General features: G+C 36.0%; 1 protein-coding gene across 3 annotated transcripts in view; it reads right to left on the reverse strand.

Moving 5' to 3' along the window:
• Positions 1-19,144, reverse strand: part of LOC128580632 (protein FRA10AC1) — a 41,092-nt gene that overhangs the window by 21,216 nt on the left and 732 nt on the right. For 2 of the 3 annotated variants that reach the window (XM_053582742.1, XM_053582743.1), the window contains exons 3-9: positions 17,555-17,631; positions 16,108-16,203; positions 15,940-15,985; positions 5,826-5,902; positions 2,909-2,992; positions 2,240-2,324; positions 1,638-1,694 (exon numbers count right to left, since the gene is read on the reverse strand). In XM_053582742.1, the coding sequence (XP_053438717.1) occupies positions 1,638-1,694; positions 2,240-2,324; positions 2,909-2,992; positions 5,826-5,902; positions 15,940-15,985; positions 16,108-16,203; positions 17,555-17,631 (522 nt within the window). The remainder of the gene's footprint in view (positions 1-1,637; positions 1,695-2,239; positions 2,325-2,908; positions 2,993-5,825; positions 5,903-15,939; positions 15,986-16,107; positions 16,204-17,554; positions 17,632-19,144) is intronic. The other variant, XM_053582744.1, reaches the window with a different exon arrangement.

Consider the following 19,144-nt stretch of genomic DNA (forward strand, 5'->3'; position numbering starts at 1 on the left):
TGCTTGCCACCCAACATATGTTGGGATGTCTACTGAAGTACAGCCAAATGTGTCGCAGCAACAGTTTCCAAACTTTCTCTTTCATTCATTCATTAACCCACTCAACAGATACCAATTAAGCAATTACTTAATGGGTTTGATGTTCTACTGAGGGAAAAAGTCATTATTTAAAATAAAATACTTTCTATCACCAATAAGGTTATAATCTTATGGGTAAATAAGAAATGAAACAAAACAACTATATTCTACTAGTTAAAAATTACATATTCTTATATTCTTTCCTGATGTATATTTCCTACTGATAGCTTGGATTAAAGCTGAGGTTACTCAGGGTTTGATACTAAGTCCCCTTTTTTCTCACTTTGCCCTCTGTCACAAAGAGGTCACACATGCAAGCAGTAAGAGAGAAAGACCTTAACTTCTTGACAACATGAAGCTCCACAGTCAGATATTTTACTTGGACTTTTATGTAAATGAAAAATAAACTGCTAGATGTAAGCCAGTGTTTTCTAGGAACTGGTCTCAATCCTTGCAGCCGAATTTAATCCTAACTGATACAACGATCCAACTAAATTTGCAATGGTGGAGAGGAAAAAGCAACAAAGAAGGAAATGGAAGTAGGAGGCAAAGGTGGAAAGCTCTAAAAATGACATTAGTACCCACCATATACTGTACATCAGGAAATGAGCTAGGAGCTGGTTAATTAAGTGAATAAAAGATAACCTTCGTGTCAATAAAACAATGAGAAAATGCATCCTAGCAAGAGAACAGAAGGCATTACTCTGACTTTCTCCAATACCTCAAATATGGTATTCCAAAAACCAAAATCATTACATTCCCCTCAAAAAAATCTCCCACTAAATTCCCTGTTTCTCTCAGTATCCACACTCAAAACTTGAATCACATCTGATTTCTTACTTGCACTTACCTTCATATCCAATCACTTATCATGTTCTAACAGTAAAGTACAACTTGTTTCAAGATTATTCTCTTTAAATTATGATTTCTAGTAACATGTTTTTTTAAAATAGAGAATTCAAATATTTAATTTTTACTTATATGTACTTTCTCTCTACTAGACCATAGCTGTTTCTGAAGGGCAGTCACCACATATTAATCCACAGTACCCACTCCAGTTTCAATAAATACTGAAGAATAATCCACAAATGAGCCAGGGTTGAAAAAGCAGCTTTGTGACATGCTCCTAGAAAGACTCGGTATTTTCATATTTGATTTGCGACACGGTAATGTCAGGTACTTCCAACTGCTGCGGTGCTTTTGGATTAGAGGAGGTAATTAGCTGCTACAGACATGAGAGCTATAAACTAGAGTCCACAAATAGGTGACAAGAAACTGAGACATTCTGGGGATACCCCAAGTGCATAGGTTTGCAAACAGGGCTATATAAAATGAATGTTACAACTGCCTATAAGAAATTGTGAAACAACACACATATTCAAAGCACTACTAAAAAATTATTGAACCAACCCTGGTTTTAATGAGATCAGAGTATTAAAAATAAAATCCTTATACTATATAAATTTAAGATAGCTTTTTAAATAGGTTGTCCTTCTTGACATTGTACAAATACACAAAATTCATAATATAAGTATTTATGCAGCATTCCCTCCTCTCACATTTCTGAGATCATCTGTTCCTGGATCACCTTCTCCAGTTATAATCTGAAGTTTGAGCTAGGAATAAAAATATAACTTTAGTATTAACTGAAGTAGGATGTAAAGTGGAAAAGGAAATCTGCCATTACTAATTAGCATTTATTGAAAAGTTAATTTTACTAGAATAGGCATATTTATATAACAGAAGATGTGCATCTGTCTTGCTATAAATGGTAATCAATTTTTAAAAATCTATTAATTTCAAACATCATCTGTGAAATAAGATACCATTCAACAGTATTAAATCATTCATCAGAATCACTAGAGTCTCTAGGCTAGAGTCAGAATGAAATAGGATTCAACAGCCACTTGTGTTTAATTTTAGGCTTTTCATGCCTCAGTACACAAAGAAAAAAAGCACCCTTGCCCTTTATAAATTCCATAGGCCCTTTGCAAACCCCACAGCTGTAGCAGTTAAATGGTCCAAATGGTAACTCATAGGTGCAGAACAACACAGACTAGAATTAGCATCTTTAAAAGAATACTGTGGGACATGATATTATAATAAAAATTAGTATGATACTTGAATAAGAACCTTCTTCCATAAATATGTAAAGGCATACCTTATTTTCTTTGTATCTACTGAGATCTGCTATGCAGTATTCCTTGAATAACTTGTCATAGTATTTCTTAGCAAGTCTCTTTTCCCTAGATCCATTAAAAAATATAAATATTATACATTTAGAAATGCAACCATAGTTTGCTACTTGGAAACAATGTCAAATAAATAACACATATGGCATAAATGCTAATGATTTAAAAGAGGCCCACTACTTACATGTATATGAAATATTAGAATATTAATAATGGTTCTCTCAGGGAGGGAAACCAAACATTATATGGAAACAAATGAGAAAGACAACTATTCTTCATTTTTCATACTTCATAATGTTTGGATTTTAAAAACCATTTTCAGGTATTACTTTTTCCCAAAATATTTTAGAAATTAAAGAACCTAATAGCATATTATGAGACAACACATAATATGTATAATACAATGTTATTTTTTAAAAACTAAGTTAAGGAATAAGAAGTCAGTTAAAACTGCCAAAAGTTACCAAAAGAATCAAACCAGATTCAATAATCATAGGCATGATTTTTTTGTCTTCAATTCAGAACTAGCCTATGAAGGAGCTGAATATCTTTGAGTGACAAAGTAAGAAAATACTCAGAGAATGGGAAAGATAGGTCTGAAGCACTGGATACAATACACATCTGATGGTTAAAGTTACCAAGTCATGTCCATTTCATCCTCCTCATTCCACAGGAATCTATGATTTTCTCGTATAACATCCAAATCTGTTTTGTCATTTTCCCTGGAAGATAAACCTATTTCAATTTTATATAATAACAAAATTAGTCACATTTAGGAGGTTAAACAGTTCTGTATGATTTTTGAAAACCTGAATAAATACAATACATGAAGATAAAGGTAGCTTTATGTATGAACATATATGTGTACCTATATTTATAAACACTATTTCAGCATTTTCAAAAGGAACTTATAACGAATACTGCTACATAAGACTCACAGAAAAGGAACAGAGTGAACACAGACATTAATCTACATATCTACAGCCAAATGATTTTTGACAAAGGTGCCAAAAACACTAATTGGGGATAGGACAGTCTCTTCAATAAACATTGCTCAGAAAACTGGATTATCTATATGCAGAAATATGAAACTAGACTCCCACTTCTTACCCTCTACAAAAATCAATTCAAAATGGATGAAAGACCTAAATATATGATCTGAGGGCTGGGTGTAGTAGCTCACGCCTACAACCCCTAGCACTCTGGGAGGCAAGGCAGGAAGACAGCTTGAGCTCAAGAGTTTGAAATCACTTTGAGCAAGAGCAAGACCCCCATCTCTACTAAAAACAGAAATATTAACCAGATGTTGTGGTAGGCACCAGCTACTTGGGAGGCTGAGACAGGAGGACAGCTTGATCCTAGAAGTTTGATGTTGCTAATGAGCTGAGGCTGATGCCACAGTACTCCAGCCTGGGGTAAGAGTGAGACTGTGTCTCAAAAAAATAAATAAATAAATAAATAAAATAAATATATATATATATAACCTGAAATGATAAAACTACTAGAAGAAAACACAGGAGAAATGCTCCAGGACATTGGTTAGGGGAAATATTTTATGAATAAGACCTTAAAAGCATAGCTAACAAAAGCAAAAATAAACAAATAGGATTAAATCACACTAAAAAGTTTCTGCAAAGCAAAGGAAACAATCAATGGGGTGAAGAGATAATCTACTGAATGGTAGAAAATATGTGCAACCTATTCATCTAACAGGGCATTAACATCCAGAATATACAAGAAACTGAAACATTTCAACAGCAAAAAAAAAAAAAAACCCGATTTAATTGTGGGCAAATGATCTGAAAAGCCATTTCTCAAAAGACAACACATAAATGACCAACGAGTATATAAAAAATGCTCAACATCACTAATCATCAAGGAAATGCAAATCAAAGCTACAGTGACGTATCATCTCACCCCAGTTAGGATGGCTACTATCAAAAAGACAAAAATTGCCAGCAAGGATGCAGAGGAAAGGAAACTCTCATACACTGTTGGTGGAAATGCAAATGATCATAGCCACTAGGAAGAACAGTATGGCAAATCCCTCAAAACCTACAAATACCACTACCACATGATCCAACTATCCCACGACTGAGAATTTATCCAAAGGAAAGGAAATCAATATATTAAAGAGACATTTGCACCTCCATGTTTAAGTACATTATTCACAATAATCAAGATACGGAATCAACCTCAGTGTCCAAGAAAATATGAATAAAGAAAATGTGACATATATACCATGCAATACTATTCGGCCATAAAAATAATGAAATCCTATCATTCATGGCAACGTGGATGAACTGCAGGACATTATATTAAGCAAAGTAAGTCAGGAACAGAAAGTTAAACACTGCCCACGTGTTCTCTCTTATATGTGAAGGCTAAAAAATGTTGATGGCATAGAAGCAAAAAGTAGAACAGGAGATGTTAGAGGCTGGAAAGAGGAGCAGGAAGCAGGAAGGGAGGAATAGGGAGAGATCTGTAAAGAATACAAAATTACAGCTAGATAGGAAGAATAAGGTCTAGGGTTCCATAGCACTGTAGGATGATTAAACTTAACAGTAACATATAATTTCAAATAGCTAGAAGAGTAATATTAAATGTTCCCAACACAAACACGTGTTACTAGTATTTGATCACCATATACTATATGTATCAAAACATCATAAGTACCCCATGAATACACACAATTATGTCAATTAAAAAAATTACATTTCAAAAAAAAGAATACTGCTACAGAAACAAGTTAAATGGATAAAGAATCTCTCTTTCTCTAGCAATGGTGCTACACTACCAAACCTAGGATGAGAAACCTGAATTAACACTAAATGGATAAAGAAAAGTGAATGAAAGTAAGTTTTAGAATCAAATCCAAGTAAGTAGCACCAATCTCCTGAGATTTAATTCAAATAAATATCAACGTTTTCCATATCTTGGTTTTACCACAGGTTCCTAAGAAGACTAAGGGAGGAAGAGACACAAAAGGGTTGATCGAACTCCAAGATAAGATACTAATAGTCTGGGGCAGAAAAAATTGAGTGCTGGGGGATACAAACCAAATTGGTAAGGTGGATGAAATGGTACTAAAGTTTCTCAGAGCCCTACCAATTCATAAAATCGTTAAGTCAAAGGAAAAAAACCACCCCAAACCAAGAAGCTAACAGAAGAACCCTAAATACCAAGTATAGAAAGGACTTTGAAATGCCAGAAACGATAGAGTTAGGTTTCTTGTTTACCCTACCTTACAAAAGGCAAGTTTGGGAACATTGAGGTCTAAAAATGTTCTTATTTCAAAGATCTTTACCAATAAGACACCTGAGTACTCTTCACATACCCTGTTATTGCCAGAGTTGTACCTAGAATCAGCAAGTAAAGAAGCCATCTGAGGCCTGTCCAAAGTAATGGGATTCATGAAGAGCTACTTAGCTAGAACTTATGAATGGCATCTCTACCTTACATTATAAAAAGAGAACTGGAACAGAAAGCAGGAAAGAGTGACAGTATCAAAAGTAGCTGTGGGTCTTTAAAGTCATCCACACCCCAAATACTTACCCCAAACGCCTGAAGTCTTCTTTTTTGCCACCATAGTATAAAATGTAGTCATTTACAAACTTTGTATGTCTTTGATACTGAAATGCAAAAAATTAAGGATTTTATTCTCTTAGGAATTGTTCAGTGTCATGATATATTACTGAGTGAAAAAAAAGCATAATATATTTAGCTTTTTAAAAATAGGCAAATATGTACTATACGTGCTTACACATTCAAAAGATCTAGCAGGGTATATACTAAACTGTTAAGAGTGAAGATTGTGGAAGAGCAGGGAGAAGGAAGGGGGGGCCTTGGTGTGTGCCACACCTTTTGGGGGCAAGACGTGATTCTAAGAGGGACTTTACCTAACAAATGCAATCAGTGTAACCTGGTTTCTTGTACCCTCAATGAATCCCCATCAATAAAAAAAAAAAAAAAGAGTGAAGATTGTGAAGTAGAGGGCTTCTACTTTCTACTGAATACTGTTGATAATGTTTTAAATGCTTTTTAAATATTACTACTCCTGTGATAAAATATATTCCTCTGAGAAGAAAAAGAGCTTTTCTATTGTCAAACTACATATAACCTCACACCACCACTCATCACAATATGAAAAATTTAAAAATCCTAGTTACTAAAATTAAAAAAAGGGTAAGGAATAGAATTTATCTTTCATTATTATAAAATATAATTTAGCTACTTCAGTTATGATAAAGCCCACTAAATGGAACACGTAACTTTTATAGTATTATACCCTAACATAAGGCTTTTTTTCCCAATTTAAAAAAAAAAAAAGCAATCATAAGAACACAGATGTGGCTAGGCGTGGTGGCTCAAGCTTGTAACACTAGCATTTGGGAGCCAAGGCAGGAAGATCACTTGAGGCCAGGAGTTCAAGACAAGCCTGGGCAACAGAGCAATACCCCATGTCTATTAAAAAAAAAAAAAAAAAAAAAGAAAAGAAAAATAGAAAAATTAGCTAGGAGTGGTAGTGTGTGCCTGTAGTCCCAGTATTTGGGAAGCTGAGGCAGGAGGATCTCAAGCCCAGGAGTTTGAGGATTCTGTGAGCTCTGATGATGTCATTGAAATCTAGCATGGGCAACAGAGTGAGACTTTGTCTCAGTAAAAAATAAAAAACAAAAATAAAGGAAGAAAAGAAATCAGAAGGTTTTTTTTTTTTTAAACTTTTTCTTAACATTCAAACAATTCACAGCCAAGTTTATTTTCCATGTAAACTAACAAGATACACGGGCATTTTAGTTTTTAAAAAAAAAAGCTCAGTAGGCGGCCGAGTAACAGCTTCCTTGCATCTGGGCACCGTGAGTCTGGGGAGATAGGACTCCAGGCATCGCTGGCTGGAGGGATCTGCCTATCATCACCCCTGTGAGGATACAGGGAGTCAGTGAGAGACTTCTGGACCCCAAGAGAAGGACTAAAACAGTGGAAAAACGGCAAGTGGTCGCGTGTGTTCAATCCGTCTAAACCCGCCCTCAACTTCCACAGGCACGAGAACTTAAAGAGCAAGAGGAAGTGAAAGGAAAATTAGGGCAAGGAAACAGATAAAAGAAATCACTCATGAGGAAGAATCAGCAGAAAACTACAGGCAACATGAAGAACCAGTCCAGAACAACCCCGCCAAGGGACCATGAGGTAGCTACTGCAGATGATTCCACCTATAAAGAAATGTTAGGAATGACAGAAAGGGAATTTAGAATACACATGTTGAAAACAATGAAAGAAATGATGGAAACAATGAAGGAAACTGCTAATAAAGTTGAAAATAACAAAAAGGAAATCCAAAAACAGAATCAAATAAGAGATGAACGATATGAAGAATATAAAAAGGATATAGCAGAGCTGAAGGAACTAAAACAGTCAATTAGGGAACTTAAAGATGCAATGGAAAGTATCAGCAACAGATTAGACCATGCAGAAGAAAGAATTTCAGAGGTAGAAGACAAAGTTCTTGAGATAACTCAGATAGTAAAAGAGGCAGAAAAGAAGAGAGAGAAAGCAGAACGTTCACTGTCAGAATTATGGGACTTTATGAAGCGTTCCAACATACGGATTATACGAATTCCAGAAGGGGAAGAAGAATGCCCCAGAGGAATGGAAGCCATACTAGAGAATATTATAAAAGAAAATTTCCCAAATATCACCAAAGATTCTGACACACTGCTTTCAGAGGGATATCAGACCCCAGGTCGCCTCTACTCTAACCGAGCTTCTCCAAGACACATTGTGATGAACCTGTCCAAAGTCAAGACAAAAGAAAAGATTCCGCAAGCTGCCAGGAGTAAGCGCCAGTTGACCTACAGGGGCAAATCCATCAGAGTGACCACAGACTTCTCTAATGAAACTTTCCAAGCAAGAAGACAATGGTCATCTACCTTTAATCTACTTAAACAGAACAATTTCCAGCCCAGAATTCTGTACCCTGCTAAGCTAAGCTTCAAAATTGACTGAGAAATCAAATCATTTACGGATATACAAACATTGAGGAAATTCGCCACAACAAGACCAGCTCTACAGGAAATACTTCAACCTCTTCTGCACACTGACCACCACAATGGATCAGCAACAAAGTAAGAACTCAGAAATTAAAGGACAGAACCTAACCTCCACACTGATGCAAAAGATAAAACTAAGCAATGGACTCTCACAAAATAAGATGAATAGAATACTACCACACTTATCTCAATAAATGTTAATGGCTTGAATTCCCCACTGAAGAGACATAGATTGGCTGACTGGATTAAAAAACACAGGCCAGCCATTTGCTGTCTGCAAGAAACACACCTGGCTTCAAAAGACAAATTAAAGCTCCGAGTCAAGGGTTGGAAGACAATTTTTCAGGCAAATGGAATTCAGAAGAAAAGAGGAGTTGCAATCTTATTTTCAGATACATGTGGATTTAAAGCAACTAAAGTCAAAAAAGACAAAGATGGTCACTTTATATTGGTCAAGGGAAAAATACAACAAGAAGACGTTTCAATTCTAAATATTTATGCACCCAATTTAAGTGCTCCCAGATACTTGAAACAGACCTTACTCAGTCTGAGCAATATGATATCTGATAATACCATAATAACAGGGGACTTTAACACTCCTCATACAGAGCTGGACAGATCCTCTAAACTGAAATTAAACAAAGATGTAAGAGATTTAAATGAGACCCTAGAACAACTGTGCTTGACAGACGCATATAGAACACTCCATCCCAAAGATAAAGAATATACATTCTTCTCATCACCCCATGGAACATTCTCCAAAATTGATCATATCCTGGGACACAAAACAAATATCAACAGAATCAAAAGAATTGAAATTTTACCTTGTATCTTCTCAGACCATAAGGCACTAAAGGTGGAACTCAACTCTAACAAAAATGCTCGACCTCACCCAAAGGCATGGAAATTAAACAATCTTCTGTTGAATAACAGATGGGTGCAGGAAGAAATAAAACAGGAAATCACTAACTTCCTTGAGCATAACAACAATGAAGACACAAGCTACCAAAACCTATGGGATACTGCAAAAGCAGTTTTGAGAGGAAAATTCATCACTTTAGATGCCTACATTCGAAAAACAGAAAAGAGAACACATCAACAATCTGACAAGAGATCTTATGGAATTGGAAAAAGAAGAACAATCTAAGCCTAAACTCAGTAGAAGAAAAGAAATATCCAAAATCAAATCAGAGATCAATGAAATTGAAAACAAAAGAATCATTCAGAAAATTAATGAAACAAGGAGTTGGTTTTTTGAAAAAATAAATAAAATAGATAAACCATTGGCCAGACTAACGAGGAATAGAAAAGTAAAATCTCTAGTAACCTCAATCAGCAATGATAAAGGGGAAATAACAACTGATCCCACAGAGATACAAGAGATCATCTCTGAATACTACCAGAAACTCTATGCCCAGAAATTTGACAATGTGAAGGAAATGGATCAGTATTTGGAATCACACCCTCTCCCTAGACTCAGCCGGGAAGAAATAGAGCTCCTGAACAGACCAATTTCAAGCACTGAGATCAAAGAAACAATAAAAAAGCTTCCAACCAAAAAATGCCCTGGTGCAGATGGCTTCACTCCAGAATTCTATCAAACCTTCAAGGAAGAGCTTATTCCTGTACTGCAGAAATTATTGCAAAAAATTGAGGAAGAAGGAATCTTCCCCAACACATTCTATGAAGCAAACATCACCCTGATACCAAAACCAGGAAAAGACCCAAAGAAAAAGGAGAATTTCAAACCAATCTCACTCATGAATATAGATGCAAAAATTCTCAACAAAATCCTAGCCAATAGATTACAGCTTATCATTAAAAAAGTCATTCATCATGATCAAGTAGGCTTCATCCCAGGGATGCAAGGCTGGTTTAACATACACAAGTCTATAAACGTTATCCACCATATTAACAGAGGCAAAAATAAAGATCACATGATGCTCTCAATAGATGCAGAAAAAGCATTTAATAAAATCCAGCATCCTTTTCTAATTAGAACACTGAAGAGTATAGGCATAGCTGGCACATCTCAAAAACTGATTGAAGCTATCTATGACAAGCCCACAGCCAATATTTTACTGAATGGAGTAAAACTGAAAGCTTTTCCTCTTAGAACTGGAACCAGACAAGGTTGTCCTCTGTCACCTTTACTATTCAACATAGTGCTGGAAGTTCTAGCCAATACAATTAGGCAAGACAAGGAAATAAAGGGAATCCAAATGGGAGCAGAGGAGGTCAAACTCTCCCTCTTTGCTGATGACATGATCTTATACTTAGAGAACCCCAAAGACTCAACCACAAGACTCCTAGAAGTCATCAAAAAATACAGTAATGTTTCAGGATATAAAATCAATGTCCACAAGTCAGTAGCCTTTGTGTACACCAATAACAGTCAAGATGAGAAGCTAATTAAGGACACAACTCCCTTCACCATAGTTTCAAAGAAAATGAAATACCTAGGAATATACCTAACGAAGGAGGTGAAGGACCTCTATAAAGAAAACTATGAAATCCTCAGAAAGGAAATAGCAGAGGATATTAACAAATGGAAGAACATACCATGCTCATGGATGGGAAGAATCAACATTGTTAAAATGTCTATACTTCCCAAAGCAATCTACCTATTCAATGCCATTCCTATCAAAATACCAACATCGTACTTTCAGGATTTGGAAAAAATGATTCTGCGTTTTGTATGGAACCGGAAAAAAACCCATATAGCTAAGGCAGTTCTTAGTAATAAAAATAAAGCTGGGGGCATCAGCATACCAGATTTTAGGCTGTACTACAAAGCCATAGTACCACAGCATGGTACTGGCACAAAAACAGAGACATAGACACTTGGAATCGAATAGAAAACCAAGAAATGAAACTAACATCTTACAACCACCTAATCTTCAATCAACCAAACAAGAACATACCTTGGGGGAAAGACTCCCTATTCAATAAATGGTGTTGGGAGAACTGGATGTCTACATGTAAAAGACTGAAACTGGACCCACACCTTTCCCCACTCCCAAAAATTGATTCAAGATGGATAAAGGACTTAAATTTAAGGCATGAAACAATAAAAATCCTCAAAGAAAGCATAGGAAAAACACTGGAAGATATTGGCCTGGGGAAAGACTTCATGAAGAAGACTGCCGTGGCAATTGCAACAACAACAAAAATAAACAAATGGGACTTCATTAAACTGAAAAGCTTCTGTACAGCTAAGGAGACAATGACCAAAGCAAAGAGACAACCTACACAATGGGAAAGGATATTTGCATATTTTCAATCAGACAAAAGCTTGATAACTAGGATCTATAGAGAACTCAAATTAATCCACAGGAAAAAAGCCAACAATCCCATATTATCAATGGGCAAGAGCCATGAATAGAACTTTCTCTAAAGATGACAGATGAATGGCTAACAAACACATGAAAAAAATGTTCATTATCTCTATATATTAGAGAAATGCAAATCAAAACAACCCTGAGATATCATCTAACCCCAGTGAGAATGGCCCACATCACAAAATCTCAAAACTGCAGATGCTGGCGTGGATGTGGAGAGAAGGGAACACTTTTACACTGCTGGTGGGACTGCAAACTAGTACAACCTTTCTGGAAGGAAGTATGGAGAAACCTCAAAGCACTCAAGCTAGACCTCCCATTTGATCCTGCAATCCCATTACTGGGCATCTACCCAGAAGGAAAAAAATCCTTTTATCATAAGGACACTTGTACTAGACTGTTTATTGCAGCTCAATTTACAATCGCCAAAATGTGGAAACAGCCTAAATGCCCACCAACCCAGGAATGGATTAACAAGCTGTGGTATATGTATACCATGGAATACTATTCAGCCATTAAAAAAAAATGGAGACTTTACATCCTTCGTATTAACCTGGATGGAAGTGGAAGACATTATTCTTAGTAAAGCATCACAAGAATGGAGAAGCATGAATCCTATGTACTCAATTTTGATATGAGGACAATTAATGACAATTAAGGTTATGGGGGGGGAAGCAGAAAGAGAGAGGGAGGGAGTGGGGTGGGGCCTTAGTGTGTGTCACACTTTATGGGGGCAGGACATGATTGCAAGAGGGACTTTACCTAGCAATTGCAATCAGTGTAACTGGCTTATTGTACCCTCAATGAATCCCCAACAATAAAAAAAAAAAAGAAAAAAAAAAAAAAATGGAGACTTTACATCCTTCGTATTAACCTGGATGGAAGTGGAAGACATTATTCTTAGTAAAGCATCACAAGAATGGAGAAGCATGAATCCTATGTACTCAATTTTGATATGAGGACAATTAATGACAATTAAGGTTATGGGGGGGGAAGCAGAAAGAGGGACGGAAGGAGGGGGGGTGGGGCCTTGGTGTGTGTCACACTTTATGGGGGCAAGACATGATTGCAAGAGGGACTTTACCTAACAATTGCAATCAGTGTAACCTGGCGTATTGTACCCTCAATGAATCCCCAACAATAAAAAATAAATAAATAAATAAGAAAAAAAAACAGCTCAGTAGCATGCTCTCTAGAGCCAAACCCATACATAATAGAGATAATCTTACCTTCTATAATACTGTCTGTGATTACATCCTATTTTATTAAAGAGATATGGTGATTTAATTGTGTTCTAACAGAGTATTTAATCAGAATATGACACTTTCAAACTGGTAAGAGAGCATTTACCATTTCTGGGGGTCGGGGTGAGCAGGGTGGAGAAAGAGAAAAGCCAGACACCTGGACATCTGGGTTCTAGCTCTTGATCTATTGCTAAGTGGTCATTGGTCTCATTTAACCTATTAGAGCTCGGGTCAGCAAACTTTTTCTGTAAAGGGCCAGGTGGTAAATATTTCAGATTTTGCAGGCCATATGGTCTCCGTTGCAATGTTCAGCTCTGCCATTTTAGCATGAAAGCAGCCAGAAACAACACATAAATGAAGAAACACAGCTATATTCTGATATAATTTTATGTACAAAAACAGGTGGTGGGGGGACCTTCGTTCTAGGAAGACAGAGTAGACAAAGAAGTATTTCTCCCTATTTTTTCACTATCAACAACTAAAAACCTTGGACATTATATACATAACAAACAAAACAACTCTGAAAGGTGGAGAGAAGAAAGCACAGCCGGTGGGGACCTCAAGACCCGGGATATCACATGGTGATGAGTAACCTAGGTTTTCTTTTTGTCTCATAAACCCCAGATTTGGAGATAAAGAAGCTGGCAAACGTAGTAATGCCAACAGACACAGACTAAAAATGCCTCAATAAAAGCCTGTCTCCCTAACCAAATGACCAAGAGTCAATCTAGCAAGACAAGTAACTTCTAGATAATTACTCTCCTCCAGACAAACATTCCAGAAAAAAAGCGGCCCCACCTTCATCTATGCCAGAAAATGAGTGCACAGATTTTCACTCATACCAGATTGTAACTAGGTGGCCCAATGTCCCAAAGGCAGTGGTATCAGAGAAGGCAAGCAGATGTTTAAATGTTAAAGGAACAATTGGCAGATGAGATCCACAGGAAAGCTAAGCTATTGGGTTAGAAGATAAAAGGAATAAATTGGTGACACATGGTATTTCCATAACTTAAAGAAAAATATTGGAAATATAACAAAGTGAAACACATGACTATAGCTAGGAGATGTTATCAAATTAACACTGTCTCTTCTTAATCATGACCATAGCAATAAATACCCAGAAATATTTTAGGTCTTGCCTGGACTATCCTTCATTCTTCAATATTCTCAACAGCAATATGGATAGCAGTGTAGCAGTTAATAACTCAGTTATTATGAGCTATAATCTTACTGAAAAACTGAATTGAGACATAGCTAAAACAGAAAAGCAGGGAACAGCTTTAAGTTGTGTCTGAAAATTAAAGCAACAATTGACCTGGGGCCAGTCCATGGACAGATCTAATTTCAAATATAAATCTTGTAAAGAATTTAAACAGCCAAGAACCAGATAGGAAGAGAATGAAAATGAAACTAAAGTAAAATACAGAAGAAAGGATTGTTAAAAGCTTGAAAAAAACAAGTTGGAATGCTCAGTGCCTATAGCTCATCGGCTAGGGTGCCAGCCACATACACCAGGGCTGGCAGGTTCGAACCCAGTCCGGGCCTGCCAAACAATAATGGATACTACAACAACAAAAAACAAGTTGGAAAAAAATATTTGCAGCTTTATGGACTTTGTAAACCTATTTACAGTCTACTAGTAACGTTTCATTATTTTTGTCTCTAAATCTTTCCTATGTATTGGTAAAAGAGAATTATACCCAAAGTATAAATGGCAACATTGTATATCAATAAACACTTACATTTTAAAATAAAAAGGGCTATTTCACTTCATAAGACTTTATGACATAAAAGACTGATTTATTTACTTTTTTGGATACAAAGTCTCACTCTGTTGCCCTGTAGAATGCCCTGGTGTCATCATAGCTCATAGCAACCTCAAACTCTTAGGCCCAAGTGATCTGCTTGCCTTAGCCTCCCAAGTAGCTGGGATTATAGGTGTCCACCACAATGCCTGGCTGATTTTTCTATTTTAGTAGAGATGGGGTCTTGAACTCCTGCCCTCAAGCAATCCACCTCCCTGGGCCTCCCAGAGTGCTGGGATTATAGGCGTGAGCCACCGCATCTAGCTGAAATAAAAGATTTAAAAATATTCCACTAAAAAAAATAAAAATACTCCACTAGTTATAAAATTCCAGAAATATATTTTACACTGCTGATAGGACTACAAACTAATACAACCTTTTTGGAAGGAAGTATGGAGAATTCTCAAAGAACGCAAATTAGACATCCCTTTTGATCCTGCAATCCCATTACTGGGCTTCTACCCAGAAGAAAAAACATCCTTTCATCATCAGGACATTTGCACTAGACTGTTTATTGCAGCTCAATTTACAATCATCAAGCTGAGAAAACAACCTTAATGTCCGCTAACCCAGGAATGGATTAACAAGCTGTGGTATATGTATACAATGGAATACTATTTAGCCATTAAAAAGATGAAGACTTTACATCTTTTGTATTAACCTGGATAGAGGTGGAAGACATTCTTCTTAGTAAAGCATCACAAGAATGGAGAAGCAAGAATTCAATGTACTCAATTCTTTTTTTTTTTTTTTTTGAGACAGTGTCTCATTATGTTGCCCTCAGTAGAGTGCTGTGGCGTTTGAGCAACCTCAAACTCTTGGGCTTCACTAATTCTCTTATCTCAGCCTCCCAAGTAGCTGGCACTACAGGTGCCTCCCACAACGCCTGTCTATGTTTTGGCTGTAGCTGTCATTGTTGTTTGGCAGGCCTGGGATGGGTTCGAACCCGTCAGCTCTGGGTATGTGGCTGGTGCCCTGGTCGCTAAGCTATAGGCACCAAGCCCAATGTACTCGATTCTTATATGAAGACAAAAGATGACCCAATACATGGTGGGGAGGTAGGGGAATGAGGGAGCAGGGAGAGAGAGGGGGTTGGGGGCTCATAGTGTATGACACACCTCTTGGGGCAGGACACAATATAAGAGGGAATTTACCTAACAAATACAATCAGTGTAACCTAATTCTTTGTACCCTCAATGAAAAAAAAAAAAATTCCAGAAATATGAAAAGGATACAGCATCCATAGCTATGAGATGAAACCTTCTATTTCTTGCTTCTTCCCTGTTAAAACAAATTTTAAATAAATCACACGTCTATATTCTATTTAATATAATCAAACCCTAGTCCCTAAATTTATAAAACATCTTAAACCAAAGAATGTAATTTACGCTGAAATACCATACCTGTCCAGCAATTCTGCTGCAACTTGTTTATGGGCCACCTTTCCATGTTTTTCTTTCTCAAATGGTTTTTTGAGCAATAAATCATCTTCACTTATCCTGGCGTATTAAGAAGAAAAAGATACAAAAGTTAATTTTTCTCAATGGCTGTTTTCTAATTCTTTATATTTTCATAATTGGAACATATTTTAAAGAATACAAGTCTTAAAAAAGCCTTGCTGATCTTAATGAGACATTTTATATTTCCTTAGTTTAATTAATGCCTTAACTTTATTTAACATCTATAAAATGGAGAAGATGAAACTAATGAAAGTATAGGTTCTAGCATCAAACCACTTAGGTTCCCTGTTCAAATTCTGATTCTGTCATTTACTACCTTAATCTTAATAAGGTAAAGTTATTTAATCTCTCTGTGTCTCAATTTCCCTGTGTGTAGTATAGGGTAAGGATCTTCTGGTAATTAATACTATAGAAAAAGATTGATTATAGAGAATATAGACCACAGATGATCATCTTTAATTACATAGATAAATATAACCATAATGCAGAGTATCCAACTAAATTTTCTCAAAATTCTATTCCTACCAAGTAATATTTTTGAATAAAAAACATAGAAAATGTAAAGCACCATAAGATATAATCATTCCTATTCTTTCGGTTATCCATGAAAACTGAGTATGTTATAAAAATGCTCAGACTCAGTACGGCTAATATATTTCTCTCAGTGTGAAACAACAAACCCATTTCTATATATTTTGTTAGTATGAATCAGGCAACACCTTGATATGGAAGTTGGTTAGTATAAATCACTCTATTACCCCTGAATCAAGTTATTATAAAAAATTGAATTTCGAAGCACTGAAGGCTAAGGACAATGCCCCTGAACCTAGCAACTCTGCCAAGATGTAGCCTCCTTATAAAGCCCAGACTTCATGTGCTAATAGTTCTTGCCCCTTACAATTCAATAAAACCCTCTGTGAGTTGCTTTCCTTGACCAGGAGTCTGCTCATTCATGTAACCAACTGTAAGAACTGTGCTGAGTTATATTCTCATCTCACACATTAAACTCACTTTGAAGGCAAGTACTATCAAGAGACTAATAATCAAGCCCCTTCTGAGGTATGGCATTTACAAGTAATCAGAACTTGACCTTTGAACCAAAAATACATACAAGAAAGAACTCCAAATCTTTAATTTCTTTCCTTTTTTCCCCTTCCCCTTTAATAAACTCTTCTGTAGCATAAACATTATTTTCTTATTTTTCCCTCAATGAATGTACCCTCAATGTTCTCCAATTTTGAATCGATTTATTATAGTTTAATGAACAAAAATTCATTTATGAGAAGTGTATTCACATGCAAACCAATTCAAAAACCTTTAATATTACTTATTTACAACTCCTATCAATCTAAAAAGGATGTAAAACACACATCAATAAAATAGTGCTTACCTTTTTTTCTTTTTGCTGGATTCCCCATAGTGTTCATCATCACTAAAATCAGAGTCATAGCCTCCATGACCATGCATCTGAAAAGGGGTATAAAATCAGTTATTCAGGACCTAAGTTGCCAATTGTTCAGGGAACAGAATAGTTCAAAAATAAGTTATCATAAACACACACAATAGTTTTAAAGGACCATGGTGGGCAGATCACTGCTCATAGGCTACCTAGCCATCTAAAACTTTCATTCACTTTGAAATAATAGACTTATACTTCACAAAGTGCATGGACATTTTTCACCTTTAATTATCATTGGGCAGACAAAAGAGGTTACTCTTTGATTTTTCTACTGAAAACCAGGGCTAGAAGCTACAAAGTAACTTCATACAAGGCTCACCAAGACTATACTTCTGATTCAGAGTAATACCAGTTACTGTGTATTTATTACCAACTTTATTCCAGACATTGTGCTAAGTACTTTACAAACAATGCTTCTAATTCTGTAAGTTAGAAATGGTGAACTCCATTTTAGGGATGACAAAATCAAGGACAAAGTTAAGTCAATCTATTTTACAAACTTTGATTCTTTAGCTCACAATTTCAATTATTCCAAATTGCCTCTCTGGAATATGATTAGCTATAGTCCATCAAAATTACAGTATACAGTATTTTTGAATCGTACATTATCAATTGATGAAAAATTTCATGTTATCTTTTTTGTGAAGATTTCCATTTTCTTTTAAGTTCCTTCAAGGTAAACTATCTTGTCCTTTGGCTTAGTGAGCTTTATGTTGTTTCATTTTGGAAATGAAATTCTTAGAAACGCTGAAAGGCCACAGTTGTCACCCAACTGTGAAGCAGCTCCAGCCTCCAACATTATACTGCATTTGGCGCACACATTAATGGGAGAATGGATGGAGTATTGGACTATTCAAAGTCATAAATAAGCAACAGCTGGAAGGAACCAGTCCAGGACAAATTGACATGAAATTTTTAAAATTTCAATATTCACTACAGCAAGTGCAACAGGAAAAAGAGGTACAAACTCTCTAAACTTCACTGAAGTGGATCTAAAATAGAAGATCCACATTACTAGTCCTGACTACCTTTAGTAAGTCACTTCATGTTCTTGGACTTCATCAGTCACACAACATGGCTACACCAAATAATATTTTATTTATTTTTATTTTTACATATGTTTATTAGGTTTCCATATTTTTGCCTTCACAAAATTAAAAAGGCTTAAAATTTAATAACAATAACAATGTTTAAAATAAGGACTAGAAACAAGATAAGGACTTCACTCTCTACATATCTTGATGGGGAACACTCAGAGCATGGAATTTAAAAATATATACTGGGGGGCGGCACCTGTGGCTCAAGGAGTAGAGAGCCAGCCCCATATACCAGAGTTGGTGGGTTCAAACCAGGCCCTGACCAAACACTGCAAATAAATAATAAATAAATAAAAATATAGGGCGGCACCTGTGGCTCAAAGGAGTAGTAGCTGGCTCCATATATCGGAGGTGGTGGGTTCAAACCCAACCCCCGCCAAAAACTGCAAAAAGAAAAAATATATATATATATTCATAATAATAA

Source organism: Nycticebus coucang, chromosome 3, assembly GCF_027406575.1.
Source record: "Nycticebus coucang isolate mNycCou1 chromosome 3, mNycCou1.pri, whole genome shotgun sequence".
NCBI classification, from domain to species: Eukaryota; Metazoa; Chordata; class Mammalia; order Primates; family Lorisidae; genus Nycticebus; species Nycticebus coucang.